Raw genomic sequence first — 19176 nt, forward strand, 5'->3', positions numbered from 1 at the left:
TGGTGCAGCCTGGACAAGGTAGTTTATGACGGGTCCACAAAGGCACACAACTTATCTCACTCATATTCATGCTTATGGGCAAATGTAGAGCAACCTCCCATTAATTATGTTTAAACATGTGTCCTTAATGCTTGAGTTCCAAAACCTCGACATAATCCATTATGAACTGCACAAGGACCTGGACGTCTGTGATCGGTGGGGATTCAATAAATGAACCAATAATCAGCTAGTCAGGTGGGGTTACCGGTACTCATAGACACATATTTTGTCTGTAGGATTACACATACAGATCCACCCATTAACCTGGATCCATTCCAAAATATGTGTTTAATTTTGTGCAGATGCAAATACGAACACATTCCCTGCGGATCTAAATGTTTGCCTGAAACTAGTCAAACATTTAGACCCGCAAACCAAATGATCAAAAAAAAAAGTCATTTCAAGCCCACAAACCTCCTGTTACATATTAATGTACAGACTGGCCCTAAAAAGCCATTCATTATAGGATAGGTCAATGTTTATAGAGCCCAGACTCATAACTCACATTGAAAACGCACACAGCAATTCCCCTTCCCTCGTCTTTCTCTATTTCCCACACCAAGTGTCCCTTTTCCTGTAGAGTCAGAACAAGCAGTTGCATGATAATTAGAGAGGAGGGACAAGAGAGGTGGAGTTTGCGTGGTTTGTCTGGGCTTATATTAATCTGTGAAGACTCATGCAGAGAGAAGAAGACACCGCTGCAGTGGGAGTCCTGACATTGTCTTAGTACAGTACAGGATTTGGATTTAAACTTGTAGTACTCGTGTTTTTACACTCAACCAAATATGCTTTCATTGCTATAATATGACTTACAATTTGAGGTCCTGACTGTAGCTATAAAGTAAAAAAAATAAAATAAAAAAGAGTCGGGGAGGATGCAGGACTTTGAGAAGTCTGTGGCGTTCCTGAGGACCTGGGGCCCATTCCAGAGGAGGGTCTTATTCTTCCTCTGTCTCACCGTCGTTCCAAGTGGATATAACCTACTGTGTGTCATCTTCCTGCTGGCAACACCCCCTCACCACTGCCGCATTCCCACCCACAGCAACCTGACCCAGGAGTGGACACAGGCCATCATCCCAGTACAGGTCAGAACCACTTGGAACTGTACCCAGCAGGGTTATTATAGTTAACGAAAACTAACGAAAAAACGAAAACTAGAATTGAAAAAACATTTTCGTTAACTGAACTAAATAAAAACTAAAATTAAAAGAGAAAACTAAAACTAACTAAAACGGTATTGTCCGTTCACAAAACTAACTAAAACTAATAAAAATTAAAGACACTAATCCCTTCGTTTTCGTCTTTATCGATTTTGAAATTGATTTATTTTGCTCGAGGAGTTTTACGTGAGCCAGCGGCTCCGTCCGGCTGTTCCCGTCACTGCTCGTTGAGACTCGGGTTGGTGACGTCACTAGCGACGGAAGCCGACAGGAAACGCCGAGCGCTCCAGCCCCATGTGGGATGTGTTTATTACGACGGAGAGAAACAAGAAAGCTAACTGCGAGATTATAGCACGTTAGCAGCTATGCTGCGGACTGTTACGGTTGGTTGTTTAAAATTACTGAATAAATTATTTTATGTTATCTTTTGTTGAGTTGTATTATTTTATTATTTTTTAATCCTGCGTCTGACAAATAACACAAAGTATGAAAAAATAAAACTAATAAAAACTAAATTAAATGAATAAAAACAAAACTAAAACTAATAAAAACTAACAAATCCACTCTAAAAACTAACTAAAACTAACTGAATTAGAGAAAACAAATTCAAAACTAACTAAAACTAAACTATAATTAAAAATCCAAAACTATTATAACCCTGGTACCCAGAACATAATTTTACTGTGAATCTCAAAATGTTTGCTTTGTCTTAAAATTATGTTGATTGACTAACAAGTCACGTGATGCATGTCATTTATCCACACCACTAGAATGCAATTGATTAGAAGTGAGGAAAGTTATTACCGTGAAGGCATACTCAGTATTATGTGTACTCTAGTCTTCACTCCGAACTGAGAAACATGTGTCAGGCCTGGCCCGGATGGTGGAGCCCGGAAGTCAGAAGCAGAGGCAGAAATAACAAATACCAAATTTATTACCCAAAAATAAAGGAAACGGAAACCAGAAACAACTAAGGACTCTTCTATAAAAGTAACAACCAAGGAACCCACAAAGTAGCAACAGAACAGAGAAGGTACAACTAAGGAGAACCGCCAAACAAAAGGACAAAAGGCAAAAAGGGTGGCGGGGCCAGAGGCAAAAACTGAAAGGCACACAACCGTGGAATTAACGACCAGGTCAGAGCAAACAAGGCGGAGCACGGGAGATCCACCGAGGACCAGGGAGCCGGCAAAGCAATAGGCGGACGGAGGACCTGGCGACGGCATGGATGATGATATCCGAGTACCCGGCACTGGTGGGACCTGGGGTTTTATGGAGGCAGTGTAATCAGGGGTGATGTGGTGCAGCTGCTCCGGTCTCAGGCCATCTCCCGTGCTCCGTGCCGCCATCTGGTGGGCAAAGAGCGGAAACACAGTCGGCGTACGTCTGGGACCCTGACAACATGATTCCAAGAAAATCTATTTCTAGTATTAAGTACAAATATTCATGATATTGCACACCATCAGTGGAATATATCTTAAGATATTTTACTCAGGAAAGAAAAATACCGTACCGAAGCACTGTCAGAAAAATGAACCACAAACTTCACGAGAAAGTCTAAATGCCATGCAGCTAATGGCTGTTTCAATGTCATGGCTGTCAAGGCTGAGCTCACTATTTGCCAATAGTCAGTGTAACTACAGTTTACACACAGTAAATGAGTAAAGGAGCTACAAAAACATGCAAATGATTCTTTTTCTTTAAAACCAGTTGAATTGTGAGACAAACCACGGCTGACATCTGAGTCCATTCAGTGATTGAGATAAAAACATTGACACACCGATTCTAACCTGTATGTAGAGGTGGGAATGTTTTCAATATGTGTTCTTGCAACGCATGCTCAGGAGGTGCTGGGGCAGATGAAGAAAAGCAGTTGTAACCGGTATGAGCTGGAGCTAGTGCAGAACCTGTCTGCTCATGGAAGCAGCCCCATTCCGGAAATCATTCACAACATGTCAGCGCCGGGCTCCAGTCCAGAGTTCCTCCCTTGGAGTCTGAATCAGGAGGGCTGTCGAGATGGATGGGCCTACAGTACTGAGTACTACACGTCTACTGTAGTCACTGAGGTACTAAGCCAGTAGCTACTGCTGTAAACAATAAAAAGATTTATAGATATGTATTACATATGCTCTTTAGTCATGCAGTAAAATGTCACAACGTTTACACAAGAGATTTAATTTGTATTTCATTTCATTTAAAACTGATTTTTACCTCCACCAAGGAGGTTATGTTTTTGTTGGTGTCTGTCTGTCTGTCTGTCTGTCTGTCTGCGGATATTATAGAGATTAAAAAAAATAGGGGTAGACTTGCGTTTCGGCCTTACTGTGCATTTAATATTAGCGATAGAGATTTCTAACAAGCGTCGTCTTATAGCTGAATCAATTCCATATCGGAGCAGGTCAACGGATTTGTTACCTCCAACAAGGACTTTATGTTTTTGAGGGTGTTTGTCTGTCTGTTTGTTGCGTCCCGTAGCGAACTAGCAGACAGAGAAGAATGCGGAGACGGAGACAAGGAATCAATAAAGAGTCTTTAATAACGCTCAAACAAAAACGGGCTGGAACGTCCAGTAAGAAAACACAAATAACAAATACAATCAATCAATCAATCAATAAATCTTTATGACAGACACAAATCAAAAGCAACACACAACATTCAGACAAATAAACACAGTAGTACTATAATAAGATTATGTACCAAAGACACCAAATGCCTGAGTGGAACACGACAGCACTTGGGCGGGGCTGAGTCAGAAGCCTGATAATGTCGTCATTCAGACAACATACAAACTAGTCAGACAAGTGTCTCAGCTGAGCATTAAGGGTGTTAACCTCTACGCCACAGAACATCTCACAGGCACTGGACCAGCTCGGCTTCCTGAGAAGTATCCGCCTGCAGTCGTTGTATGCAACCTTTAACTTCTGTTTGTACCTGACTCACAAGGGTGCAGTATAAAGCGGAGTACAATAAGCCCTGAAGAGGGTGACCTTAACCTCTTCAGAGCAAAAACTAAATGTCTTCCTCAGCATGTTGGCCTGCGCATACAGCACACACTGCTGTCTATACATGTCATCATCACCACCTAACTGGTCATTGATAATGTGGCCCAGATATTTAGTTCTGCTGCAGACAGACAACACTTGTCCTGACAGATAAAAAGGTGGGAAGTCAAAACCCTTACCCTCTCTGGTCCTACAGACCATGACGGCACTCTTCTTGGCATTAGTGCATATGTCCAGGAGCTGCTGGAAACCAGCACTGCTCGCGGACGATGTGGCCAGGTCGCCGGCATACATAAAAGGATTAATCAAGGTGTCACCAAGAATACATCCAGTTGTTGAATGGAAATGGAATGGAAAGCTTTATTTGTCATTGTCAACACAGTACAAGTACAGTGCAACATTGAAACACGATTCGATGAGTGGGCTTCGACTGCAGCAAATAAATCGCGCTGCCGACAACCCTCCTTCGAAGAGGTGCAGAAAGCATATACACAAGACAACGCATGCAGGAGAAAGGAACGACACGATGCACTGGGAAAAGTAGGAACCAGGCAAGTCCGGAGAATTGTCCTTCGGGGAGGGGGGGGCAGTAGGAAGGTTTCCGAGAGCAGATGAGCCAATGAGGGGTGTGTGTGTGTGTGTGTATGTGTGTGTGTGTGTGGTAGATTGTTGTGGTAGACAGATAGGACCTGGCGCCGTACAGAACTCTCTCAGAGGGGGACGGAGTGGGGGACTGGAGACATAATAGATCCAATATTCGGCCGAAATGAAAATTTAGCTTAATCCAAATATACAACTGGTCTTCAGTTATTCCTCGATTTGTGTGCCAAGGCGAGACTTCAGTCCCTCCAAGCCAGTACTCAGTCCGGAGATCTGCCGATACAGTTCTGGTATCCAGTTTCCGCCAGTCCTCCCCGGATCAATCCCTGAGCTGGTTGCCCAGGTCCTCGATTCGAGCAATCACACGGTCCCCCAAAGCACCGAAGAGCACTTTTATATCCATGGTCAATTTATCCAGAACTTTGAAAGTCTTGGAGACTTTCCGGTACACCAGGGCAACTCCCGTCCCAATTAGCAGATGACCCACCACCAATAAGCCAAACAGTCAGTGGTGAATGAACAGAAATACCAGGAACAGAAATGATCAAAATGAACTAATGGAAAAATCAAACCCCGACACTGTTAGCAGGATTATGAAAAAACTACTGGATAGATCTTGGTGAAAAGAAATCTGAAGATGGGTCTTGGTCTAACTTAGAGCCAATACCGCAAGGGCTTTTTTTAAATGCTCCTCTTAGACAGGATGTTTGACTGTACTTGTACTGTAATACATGCTACTGTTTGACTGTACTTGTACTGCTCTAACATTTTATCTAATATATATATTCATCATCATCATCACCAAAAAACACAGTCATGAAGGGGTCTGATATGCACTATCATGAAAAACGTATTCTGGATCAGATCCAGAATGAGGTCAGGAAAATGGATTATGATCAAGATCACAATGTGGATCGTGTAAATCCAATTACAAGGGGAATGAGCTGCTTGGTGGAGGTCTGCGCTCTCTGCGTGCTTTTGTAGTTAATTCTATTTTGATTATATTATATAAACTATTTGTCTCATTTCCTAACCCTCCTCTTACCCTTAACCCATCCTTCACTAAGAGATTTGAAAATTCACCGTTTGTTAAATGACCCAATTTAAGAAAACGTTTTACTCTATTTTTAAATTACTTGTACGACTGACCTACATGCGGAGCGGGGGCATGCATATGACGATTTGACTTGGAAAAAAATTAAGCAAGCAAAAAGCAGAAAACAAAGAACATTTGTTTCTCGGTTTTGAATTACTGTAAAACTTCTTAACAGATTTCTATAAACCTTGATTTAAGAGCTGAACATGTGGCAAAGGGGAAATGTTTGGAGTGGATGGACCTTTTGTGTGGAGATTTTGTTGTGACTTGCTGAGGGGTTCTACTGAGTGCAATTCTATAGAGGGGTTCGTCCTTTTCTAAATTTCCCCCAGTGCTTTGCAACCGGCCATACTTGTAGGCTTTGTTTCTTGTAAGGATCTTTGCCGCAATCACAGACGTTTTCTCGTTATAACGAGTAAAAGCCTTCTTGTCAAGTGACTCGGAATAATTATCCATTTTACAAAATCCAACGAAAAGTTAATGTCCAGTCAATACTTGGAGAAAATGACGTGTTATGATTACGTCTCTGTAAACGCTGCCCACAAATATGGCCGAAGGCATTGCATTGTGGGATACTGCTACGAATGTTTCTATTATTTTGAAAATTGTCTTTTGGCCTGTTTTTTGTACACATATAATGTGTTTACTGCATTACGATGAAGCTGAGTGAAGAGAGAAGATGAAACTATCAAAGTTGGACTCGGTTTAAATAAAGGCGCAGATCAATGTTTTTTTTTTATTATTATTATGGTTTCATTTAATTAAATTGTTGGGTCTTAGAGAAGAAACAGATGCTACTGAGAGCTATTGCAGTTCCCCAGTGCTTTCCTGTCATTCAAAAAAATTATATATACCGTATTTTCCGGATTATAAGTCGCAGTTTTTTTCATAGTTTGGTCGGGGGTGCGACTTATATATGCTTTTTTTTACAAAATCTGTGAGCGCAGAGACAGTAGCCTACACATTTCTATAACAGGTGTTACAGGGAACTCTGTGACCCGTCAGAATCTGTCGCGGTTTCTGGAGGTTCAGAGTTATCTGTCACACCTGTTATCTAAAAACACAAATTAGAAGGGCTGAATGAAAATGACGCCGAAAAGAAAGTCATATTCCGCGGCTTACAAGCTTCAGATAGTGAAATATGGAGCCGAAAACGGCAATCGAGCAGCAGAAAGAAAGTTTGGAGTGAGCGAAAAACTTGTAAGGGACTGGCGAAAAGCGGAGGTTATGCTTACTGAAATGAAGAAAACAAAGAAAGCTAATCGCGGGCAACAAGCTAGGTGGCCACAGTTGGAGGAACGAGTTCACGCATGGGTGCTTGAACAACGTGCTGCTGGGAGAGGTTTGTCAACGGTGCAGTTGCGTCTCCACGCCCAGGTGGTTGCCAGGGAGGTGAATATAAACGGCTTTGCGGGAGGACCTTCTTGGTGTTACCGCTTCATGCAACGCAAACGCCTCTCTATCAGAGCAAGGACGACACTGTCCCAAAAACTGCCAGCGGACTTCCAAGCCAAGGTTGACAGTTTCCGCGCGTTCATTGAAAAGCATGTAAGTGATCACAACGTGACACCGGATCATATTATTAACATGGACGAGGTCCCCCTCACTTTTGACATCCCCATGGGCCGAAGTGTTGCAGAGAAAGGGCGAAAAAGTGTGAATATCGTTACAACTGGTCATGAGAGATCACACTTCACAGTGGTGCTGGCATGTTGTGGAGACGGATCAAAACTGCCACCGATGGTCATTTTCAAACGAAAAACCATGCCAAAAATCCAATCCTCCTCAGTTGAAGTCGCCGTGAACGCGAAAGGGTGGATTGATCAAGAAATGATGAACTTGTGGCTTACAAAGTGCTACAATAAGCGACCGGATGGCTTCTTTAGAGCACGCAAAGCTCTGCTTGTGATGGATAGCATGAGAGCGCACATCACACCACAGTTAAAAAATAAATTAAAAGTTCTCAACTCCATACCTGCCATCATCCCTGGAGGCTTAACCAAAATACTCCAGCCACTTGATATCTCCGTGAATAGGAGCTTTAAGTCAGTTTTGCGTAACCTGTGGGAGCAGTGGATGACGGATGGAGAGCACAGCTTCACGGCAACCGGGAGAATGCGCCATGCAACTTTCCTGGAAGTCATTGAATGGATCGACAAAGCATGGGCTTCAGTGACAACCGCAACCATTCTGTCGGGATTCAGAAAGGCTGGAATAATTGGAACTGCAACTGACGACGAGTCTGATGTAAGCGACGTAGAAGAGGAAGCGGCGTCTTGTCTACCTGCCGAGTTGGGGGAGTTGTTCAAAAGTGACACCGAGGATGAAGATTTCCTTGGATTTCGTGATTCGGAATAAAACCTGATATTTTGGTAAACGTGTTAGCATGTTCTTTGTGCTATATGTTGTTTGGTGTTGGATTTTATCAAATAAATTTTCCCCAAAAATGCGACTTATCCTCCAGTGCGACCTATATATGGTTTTTTCTTCTTAATTATGCATTTTTTGGCTGGTGCGACCTACAATCCGGAGCGACGTATAATCCAAAAAATACGGTATATATATATAATAAAATCATTGTTGATTGCACGTTTGCTGTACTGCCTTATTGCAGTTAATATTTTTGCTGCGTGATTTTGATACCTGCATGTCCCTTGCCTTCCAGTTTAACCTGGTGTGTAGTGACCAATGGAAACAGCCTCTGACCTCTCTCGTATACATTCTGGGCGGAGTGTGCGGATGCTTTGTCTCTGGACCAATCTCCGACCGGTACTTTTCCGTTTCAGTTCAGACATATTCCTGTATCCGGGGCTCTGAGCTTCTACAGATTCAGCACAAGTTTAATACTGTATTGGGAATTTAGCTGTCAGCTATTCAAACACTGACCAGACAAATGTTTCATGGGAAAAGACTCGTATCCTACAGCCAGTGTTGGGAAAGTTACTCAAGTTAGGTAATATATTACTTACTTATATATTATATATTACTTTTGAAAAAAAAGCAAATGTAATATTATTACTCAAAATGAAAAAGTAATTCGTTACACTACTCGTTACTGGGAAAAAGTAATATTATTACTTTAAGTTACTAGTTGCTTTAGTTTCTTTCCCAACACTGCCTTCAGCATACGATTGGGATTTGGTTAGATGAAAGTCATTTATTTCCAGGACTCTAGTTGGTCACCTGCAGCATGTAAACACCGCGCACAAATCGGGTTTGTAATGTTCACTGTTAAACTGGACATTCATCATGCTTGTTTCCATCGATCTTTGTCAGTCTCTCTTTTTGGACATTAATACCTGAATTGATAATGATGACGTCATAGCTAATATAGCATGTTGTTTTTGTTCCTCAGGTTTGGCAGGAAGCCTGTACTGTTCAGTGGCATTGCCTTGCTTAGCATTTTCAGCACTGCTCTAGCCTTTGCACCTTCCTGGCCAGTCTGCGTGGCACTCTTCTTCATGGTGGGCTTGGGTCAGATTACTTGCTACGTAACTACATTTGTAATGGGTATGAATTCTTCATATATATTTTTTGTATTGCTCCTTTATCTTCCTCTAACCTATTGGCTTGATGGTCCTGGCTGCTGATCTGTGTGAACTCACTCATAGCTTCTCTGACTTGTTTCTCCTTGACAGGTTCAGAACTCCTAATTGGTCGGACCAGAGTATTGTTCTCCAACCTGTGTTTGCCTGTTTTCTACGCGATTAGTACTTTGCTGCTACCTGGCACTGCCTACCTGGTCACAAATTGGAGACATCTGTCACTGATTTTGGCCATTCCAGGTGTTGCCTGTATCCCACTCTGGTGGTAAGTTATCTAGCACACCATCAAGACATGTGCTATTTATTACCCTCGCCGAAGAGGAGGCGAGGGTATCGCAATTGGGTGCGTTTGTTTGTTTGTTTGTTTGTTTGTTTGTTTGTTTGTCTGTCTGTCTGTTTGTTTGTTTGTTTGCTTGTTTGTCTGTCTGAGCGCATAACTCAAAAACTAGTAACCCAATTGACTTGAAATTTTTACACAAGCAAGGTTCTGTCCGTGGCTCGGTCCTCCCCGAGAATGGCGTTGATCCGGATCTGAATCCAAATTCTAGAATTATTTTTTACATCTGGAATTGTGCCTGTGCTGTAAACTGCCACTTTAAGAGGGAGGGATGTGAATGGCATGATGGGAAAAAGAGTCCAGAAGGACTCTTGTAGTACATTCTGGAGCAGCAAGCTAGAGCAGGTTTGGCCCCTCTGATCCGGAAGCCCTGTTTACTGTCTCACAAGATCCAATAGTCTATTGGAGGCGAGGGTCTGCAATCTCTGATTGTCGTTTTCTAGTTACTACGTGTATTTATATTGATACATTTGATTGACTGAAGATGGATAATTTGATATCTCACAGAGAAGAAAGATTTGTCAATTGCATCCTCTAGATTAGAAATAGAAATAGAAAGCCTTTATTGTCATGGCATAGTAAATACACAACAAGATTACTGAGTGAATGATAATACAGACAAATACAGATGAAAACAGATGTTTGCGTGTTTGTATTTGTCTGTCACCAGGGGGATTCCAGAGTCTCCTCGTTGGTTGGTTTCTCGTGGTCGTCTGAGGGAAGCAGAGCGTATGCTAAGGTCAGCAGCTGTGGAGAACCGAGTGGAAGCTCCACATGTAATTTTTCTCTCAGCCAAAGTAAGAAACCAACCTGAGTCCCTTTCACACATTAAATGCTTGTGACATGTCTACTGCAGATTCTTTCTGTCCACAGATTGAAAAGGCAACGAGCCAAGAATCTGACTCTCTCGGCTTCCTTGACCTGCTGAGAACCAAAAACATTCGCAACATCACCATTCTGTTGTGGCTCATCTGGTGAGTTGAAGCATATTAACACCGTTATTCTCTGGGTTTTTTTTTTATTGTTGCCACTACCAATAGCATGGTGCATTAGGCAGTGCATCCAGAACAAAATATAGCTTCCCCCTCCCACACTTGTAGTTGACTGTGGACGTTCACTGTCTCCTGGTTTACCCCACTGAAGCTTGGAGGTTTCATCAAGTGCCATCATCAAAACAAATTTTTAGTCCAGTAATATTGTCATGTTATGTTGAGATCCACAGCCCTTGGTGGACCCTTGACCTTTCCTTTCCAACCATTTTTAAGCTCCTCTACCAATATTTTAAGAATAACTAAATCATCATGTTATTTGTTCAATCTAAGACTCAATAATGGTTGAATCCTGCCACATAGAAGTCCCTAAAGAAGTCTTGTTTTCTTCTTGTTTGCAGGTTTTTTGTAAATATAAGCTACTTTGGGCTGTCATTCAACATGTCCAGTCTCTATGGCAACCCCTTCCTTAATTACTTCCTGTTGACGGTTGTTGAATTACCCGCATACTTTGCTGGTTGGTTGATGGCACGTTGTCTTCCTCGCCGTCTGTCCTTCATTGGCTTCAACCTGCTGGGGGCACTAGCTCTGCTCCTCATCCAGATTACTCTGCACAGTAAGACTCCCACAAGCCGACTGTACTCCACTGCTTCCTTTATATGTTTGACCCCGGGACCCTGGGGTTGTCCTCCTACGGGTGTCTCCTGTGGGCCCCCGGGGGTGCTGTTAAGGCTTGGGGTGTTCTGGGGGCCCCGTGCTGCCTTTGTTGGGCCCGAGGTGACAACTCTTCCCTTTGGTGGAGGTTTCATGGATGCCAGGTCCACCACACCACCACCTATCCTAACTCAATACAAGCGTTAACTCCCCCCCCCCCCCCCCCCCCCCCCCCCGGTCACTGAGTCGAGGTTGCTGGGTTAGTGTCTGTGGCCCTCACTTTGCTCTGCCTCTTCCTCCTCAGATCTCCTGAGACCTAGTTGATCCAGACTCTTGCGTAACTGATGTTTTGGATTTATGGATGAAAGGGGCTTGAACAAGGAGCACAGATAAATCCACTGCACTTTCTCCTCAGAACACTGTCTTTTTTCCCCACTTTTTCTCTGTCCGTCTTGTCCCATGTTTCAATGTGATGTGGCACAGCCCTCAGGAAATAAAAATGGCGCAACTTAGGTGTTGCGGCTTCCTTCCCTGGTTTAGCCGCTGAGGGGTGCGTTGGGTCCTGCGTAGTTGTCCGACGCGCTCAAATGTTTGTACAAAACGACGCGGAATCCAGGATGCGTTCACAGGTGGATTTATTGCGGCCCAAGTGCGGCGGTACTGGCGATAGACAAAGTCCAAAAGGTATATTGCCTGGATGAATGATGGATGGATGGATGGATGAAAATAAACCATCAAATAAAGCCAAAGTGTACAAATCCGTGTAAAGCGTTCAACAAAAACTACGGCCTCCCAACTGCCTCTCCCCTAGCCTCCGTGTTCCAGGTGTGTGCGCGCCTTTAAAGCCTCACACACCCCCATGCGCACACACCCACAGGCACACCCCCCGGCACACCCACCCCCAGGCTATACCCACACTCACCACACGGGCCAGCAGACACACATGCATTCAGTGTCCACCATATCTGTCTTCTACACACCAGCCCCTAATTATTAAGTGAAACAATAATTACACAATCATGAATAAAAGAAGACACAACAGAAAGCACCAGTAATGCATGTAGCACAAGATCTAAAGTCCATGAGGTGCAAAGTCCATGAAGTACAACGTGGAACTCTTCCTTCTGGTCAATATTTAAAACTATTCACAAACGGTCGTCTCCACAGCTCGTCTGAATTTGTGATGGAAACTCCGTTTACTGTCACTGCCTCAAAATCCATGGCCTGCCCACTGTGTCCTATCAGTGGCCCATTCACTGTCCAGCCCAGTACAGTCCTAATGGCATAAGGTCCACCATTCATGCTGTGGATCACCTCCAGTGGTTCCACAGCTTTGGGAACATTAGTCCCTATGAGCAGGTCAATCCCTGCATCAATCTGCGGTAAGGCAAGGTGCTGTAGGTGCGGCCACATTCTCAGGTCCTTCTCGGTTGGTATGTTGTTCTTGTATACTGGCATTGACTCCTGTGTGTAAGCTCTCTGCAAATCAATGAACTTCTCTTCATCCAGTGCAGCTATTTCCAATTCGGGCACAACATAACTGGTCACCACCTTTTCCTGGCCCATAGTTCTCAGGAGCATGCTGCTCTTTCTTCCAGTGAGATGGAGTCTGTGCATTAGATCCTCTGTGCAGAACGACGCTGTGCTGCCTTGGTCCAGGAAAGCGTACGTGTTGATGGTTTCACCGCCCTGTTTTGCTTTAACCTGGACCGGCACTATAGGAAGTTTGCAGTTCTGCTCTCCAGCCCCTGTAAGACCACTTGAGACCAAGGTGTTATCCACTGAGAGTGTGATGTTCCTTCCAGTCTGCTCAGGATTACTCACATTGTCCCTGTGCAGGACAGTTGGATGCTTCAGGCCACATTTCGAACAGGTGATCCTCTTGCGGCAATATTTGCTGATGTGCCCTTTACGCAGACAGCTATAACAAAACCCACTCTCCTTCAAGAAGCCTATCTTCTCTCTGTGAGCCATTCTCTCCAACTGCACACACTCCGTCAGTGAGTGTCCTCCTTTACAACAGGGGCATATGTTCCTCCTTGGTGGGTGAGTATCCTTGCTCGTATATCCAGACTGATATTTCCTCTCCACAGGGTCTACAGTGGTGGAAAAGCTTGTTTTGATTCCAGAGTGGAGCAGAGCTTCAGGTTTGCTTGCACTTTTATTCCTGGTAGGTTCATCCTGTATGTTGCCAAACACAGGGTCAGTGAGAATCTTCACCTGCCTTTCAACAAAGGCTGTGATGTCGATAAACCTTGCTCTTCTGTTAGATTTCTCCTGTAGATCACAGGCATGGCTTCGCCATTGGTCTCTTATCTTATATGGTAACGTTCTTATAATGTTCTGCATATTAGATGGGGTGTCCAGGTCATATAGGTACTGCACATTCTCCATAGCATTGCAGCAGCTGCGGAGGAAGAGACTGTATTCCTGCAGGGCCATGGCATCTTCTGGTTTGATGTGTGGCCACGACAATGCTCGCTCCATATAGGCTGACGCCACCTTCTGCTCATTCCCGTACCGTTCCTTTAATAAAGCTTTTGCTCTGAAATATCCACTTTCTGCATCAATATATTGGAAACTTCTCACAAGTTCCTTTGCGTGTCCCTTTGTGTATTGCTCAAGGAAACACAAGCGATCATAGTTGTTATTTGTGTTGCTTTCTACTCCCATTTCGAATGCTCGGACAAAGGTGTGAAACTTCAGAGGGTTACCATCGAACACTGGGATTTCTCTTTTCGGGAGAGCAGACATGCACTGCTGTTGTATGAGAAGTGATGTGATTTCATTTTGCTTCCTCATTATTCCAAATACACCATCAGTGTTTGGTGTTCCAGTGTTTGCGCAAAACGTATGGCTGTACTGCATATCTTCAGAGATTTGAACGGTTCTAGGTTCTGCTGGTGGAAGTACGTTCTCATATGCGGGTTCCTCTGGTTTAACAGAGAGAGATGGAATGAATTCTGTGGCCTTTACATCAAGAGATTGTGACTTTTGTGGCTGTTGTTGTAAACTTGGTTTTCCCAGGTAGGAATTCATCCCGTCAGAATGTCTTGACGTACTACGTGCAATGCTGCTTTGGTTCTTTATCACCTTCAGTGCTGCTATTTTTTCAGCAATTTCACTGTCTATTTGAAACCGTTCTCTTCTTTTGCGTAACCGCTCCTCTTCATCTTCAATTGCATGTCTTTCTTTAAGGAACTGTTGTCTGGCTTCTAAAGCTGCCAGCTCAGCTTCAGCTTTCCAACATGCAGAAGAGCGTGAGGTTGTGGAGGAGTAATAGGACCGAGACCTTTTACTCCCAGCATTTGAAATGCTGTCTCCAGGTTGCACTCTGTCTCCTGGATCATATTCAGGTGCAGGTGGTTCATCAGTAATTTCATTTGCAGGATGTAATTTACATTCTCCTTTCCGAATTTCCATGCTTGGACATTGCTTGTAATCTGTTTGACTCATTTTGTTTTACTTTATTTCTTGAGACCAAACATTCACAAGTCATAAAAGTCTCCTTTAAAGTTCAGAAAAAACCATGCTAATCGAATAATTCAACAGCTGGCTCCAAACACCATCACCGCTGCGTAAATGCGCATTGAATCCACTTCAGAGTCCCTTCATCAAGCGCGGAGAAATGGCGCATCCAGCAGTGCAATTGCGCCAGTTTCATTCATTAATTCAACCCAATCCAAAGATGCGCGGCGGCACCAACAGGTTGAATCCTCCTCGACGTCAAACAGGTGCGCTTACCTGCGTCCTGACGAATAAACTTCGTATTTCAAAGCACTTAGCTGTCCGTTTGTTCTCCAGCTGAAGGCCTGCTCCTTCGGCGTTTGAGTGCGCAGCGCGATGATCTTCACATGTTGCCTTTTTTGTTGACAAATGTTGCGGCTTCCTTCCCTGGTTTAGCCGCTGAGGGGTGCGTTGGGTCCTGCGTAGTTGTCCGACGCGCTCAAATGTTTGTACAAAACGACGCGGAATCCAGGATGCGTTCACAGGTGGATTTATTGCGGCCCAAGTGCGGCGGTACTGGCGATAGACAAAGTCCAAAAGGTATATTGCCTGGATGAATGATGGATGGATGGATGGATGAAAATAAACCATCAAATAAAGCCAAAGTGTACAAATCCGTGTAAAGCGTTCAACAAAAACTACGGCCTCCCAACTGCCTCTCCCCTAGCCTCCGTGTTCCAGGTGTGTGCGCGCCTTTAAAGCCTCACACACCCCCATGCGCACACACCCACAGGCACACCCCCCGGCACACCCACCCCCAGGCTATACCCACACTCACCACACGGGCCAGCAGACACACATGCATTCAGTGTCCACCATATCTGTCTTCTACATTAGGAAATAGTCCTTTTTTTTGCATGAAACTCGAACAATGACCTACACCATTTATTTTGGTATTTGCGAGCACAAATGCAGACAAAAAATCTTTTGTAACCGATTGACAAACATCTCTTGTCAAATCAGTTACAGGATTACTGAATTGGTTCCAGATCAAACTGACCTGTTGATGTTTCTTTCCTCTTCTCTTATGAAATGTTTATATTCATTTTTATCTACCGGTAATCTGTGATAAAAATAAATAAATATATATATATATATGAATGTTTTCTCCCTCCAATTGCTTCTCAATGGCATACATCAACATCCATTACTTCAGTTGTATATCAAGTTGTTGTTTTTTACCACTCCTCTATTGGTCTGGGATAAATAAAGTAATTATATTCTCTTCTATTGATCAGTGGATTGAAGTGTAACCACTGGGAAGTAGTGTTCTTCTAAACCTATTTGGATGAACACTACAGATAAACATACTTGCACAAACAACTCACAGACATAAGAATATAAAAATGTCAAACTATGTTTTACTTCTAAAATATTAGCTTTTACAAAAAACATGTGGCTCTGAGAACAGAACTTGGTGAAGTAACATGTACAATAACTTTATTGCTTTATAGCTTGGGCGCTAATGCTTTGTTCTTACTGTTAATTTTGTAATAAGGTGGTGAGGAAAGCTATGGATTGTGTTTTATGTTAGAAGAGATTGACAAACCGTCGAATCCACTGTTTGGATACGCTTTGTTTTCTGCATCACTAGTTTACAAGACTCCTCATTCCTGCAGGTAAGCCAATGGTCACCCTCTCCCTGGTGCTTCTGGGTAGGTTTGGCGTTCTGGCTGGCATCGGAATATTGTACACCCTAACCAGTGAGATGTCTCCGACAGTCGTCAGGAATACGTTGCTGTCGTCCTGCGCCACATTCTCTAGAATCGGGTTCTCCGTTTCCCCATACCTGCTGCAAATGGGTAAGACATCACTCTCCACATATCATGCTACTGAGAGTATATTCTTTATAATTAAACTATGCATCGAGACTTTTATGACAGTAGCATAGTAAAAACAAAAAGCATCCATCTGTGAGGTTCCTCTTCAAATGCATTCAATTGTGAATTCTAAAGGTTGAGGGTGTTTCATTTATGAATATCTACGGTAATACAATATTTATTACAATCAAGTGAATAATTTCCTCAAAGATGCATCGCTCAACCTTTTTTGGGGGGGTCACAACACTGTTTGGAAAATATTCAAACACTGGAGTCTCCCCAGTCTAAAATGTATTTCAATACAAATACAATGCATTCCTGAGTTTTCTGGGAATTATACCTGTGGTAGTACCTTTCTAGTATTGTTCAAATCTTAGTCAAAGATCCATAAAGGTACAAGAGGGCATGATCTTATCTGAGGTGCACATTAATGGTCAAAACAAGGTGAGATTGTTCTATTTTGCCTTCATTTTAGCAAAATTGTCAGCCAAGAATATGACGAGCACTGATCTGTGACTAACCATTTATATAGAATTTTTAATCAGGAAACATTCCGAGTTCCTCTTTTTACTCGTACAGTCTTTCTAAAAGCTCCTGTGAGAGTGTAGCAACAAGCTGCGATGTCAGTTTCCACTTCCTCACATAGAAAAACAGATGCATTTCCATTGTCAGTAGCTGGGTTGCCCCGTTAAAGGGTACTCATTGAAATACTTTGAAATTCAACCTTGGAGTGTAATTGGAGGACATAACAATACTTTTATTTCGTTTTTTTATAGAAGTAAAGATCACGCATGAACTCCTCCTCATGCTCTTGTGTTGTCTGCAGCTGTGTTCAGTGAGTTCCTGCCATGGATTATTGTGGGTGGTCTTGGGTTGCTCAGCGTGGTGCTCTGCCTTTTTCTGCCTGAGACCTTCAGACAGCGGATGCCCGACACAATCCAGGAGCTGACGTACACGACACGGTCAGTCTGCACAATCACGTTACCTCGCTGTCTGTGCATGATGGGAGGGTTATGGTCTTTGTCTAAAGGCGGGTTTTAGTTCAACAACCTTAATCTTTGAAAGAAACTGATCAAAGGTTGACAACACTGGCCAATGGGGGGAGCAGGTCTTTGTGTTCTGTTGAAACCTATTCCCGACTATCAGCACACTTTATCTGAAATGGCCCATTAGAGCCAGATAACTGTGTTAAAGATGTAGAAGCAAATGTAAAACAGACACTTTCAAATTTCATACAAACGTTGAATAATGCATTTCCATTCATCTTACTTCCAGGTTCACGTGGCCATGGCTTTTCACACCTCCTCCAAAGAATGATGAAACGTTATCTAATAACCAGATGACTACATCTGAGATCCTCTGTACAACTCGTCTATAACACTCCTTCTGCATACACACAAACAAAAGCATGGATCACAGAGACAAATAGGTAAAGAACAGCAAACAGCATTTTGTTAGGATAAGGATTTTGTATTCAAATAATTAGGCTTTAGGAAATTGCAGAAAGCAGTTACAAGCACATTTAGTACACATTAAACACACACCTTAGAATGAAAATGCTGGACTGGGAACGTGCAGGATTTTTTTTCAAGATGATAAGGATCCAGGCCAGTCTTCGATGAGACCAACTAATCAATTCCATGGTTTTCGTCATCGGGAGCGCAGCAGGTAGCGGGTCCAAGAAGAAAAGTCAGCCGACAGACAGACGAGACGATGGGGGGCAGGAGGAGAAAGAAAATGGGTCCGTCCTCTCCAAAGACCAGAAGAAAGAGTATTCTGTGTCCATCAGGTCAGGACTTGTGAAAACTGGTGACTGGCCTTTCCTGAAAGCAGGAACTGGACATGAAACCATGTAACAACTGGAGAAACATTTTCAAAACTTGAACTGATGATGATTGTTGCGGCTTCCTTTCCTGGTTTAGCCGCTGAGGGGTGCGTTGGGTCCTGCGTAGTTGTCCGACGCGCTCAAATGTTTGTACAAAGATGCGGAATCCAGGATGCGTTCTCAGGTGGATTTATTGAGGCCCAAGCGCGGCGGTACTGGCGATAGACAAAGTCCAAAAAGTATATTGCACGGATGAATGATGGATGGATGAAAATAAACCATCAAATAAAGCCAAAGTGTACAAATGCGTGTAAAGCGGTCAACAAAAATTACGGCCTCCCAACTGCCTCTCCCCTAGCCTCCGTGTTCCAGGTGTGTGCGCGCCTTTAAAGCCTCACACACGCCCATGCGCACACACCCACAGGCACACCCACCGGTACACCCACCCCCAGGCTATACCCACACTCACCACACGGGCCAGCAGACACACATGCATTCAGTGTCCACCATATCTGTCTTCTACACACCAGCCCCTAATTATTAAGTGAAACAATAATTACACAACCATGAATAAAAGAAGACATAACAGAAAGCACCAGCAA

The 19176-nt window shown here is 43.4% G+C and overlaps 1 protein-coding gene across 1 annotated transcript; it reads left to right on the forward strand.

The window, feature by feature from the left end:
- The first annotated feature begins 914 nt into the window (after positions 1-914).
- On the forward strand, positions 915-18127 carry LOC137902626 (solute carrier family 22 member 4-like). The gene is made up of 11 exons (XM_068746719.1): positions 915-1124; positions 3044-3265; positions 8563-8666; positions 9253-9407; positions 9536-9707; positions 10450-10576; positions 10653-10753; positions 11170-11384; positions 16549-16731; positions 17576-17711; positions 18025-18127. Exons 1-11 carry the CDS (start codon positions 915-917, stop codon positions 18125-18127), a joined length of 1728 nt encoding a protein of 575 aa, XP_068602820.1.
- Positions 18128-19176: the final 1049 nt, after the last annotated feature.

Source organism: Brachionichthys hirsutus, chromosome 12 (assembly GCF_040956055.1).
Source record: "Brachionichthys hirsutus isolate HB-005 chromosome 12, CSIRO-AGI_Bhir_v1, whole genome shotgun sequence".
In the NCBI taxonomy this organism is placed as follows: Eukaryota; Metazoa; Chordata; class Actinopteri; order Lophiiformes; family Brachionichthyidae; genus Brachionichthys; species Brachionichthys hirsutus.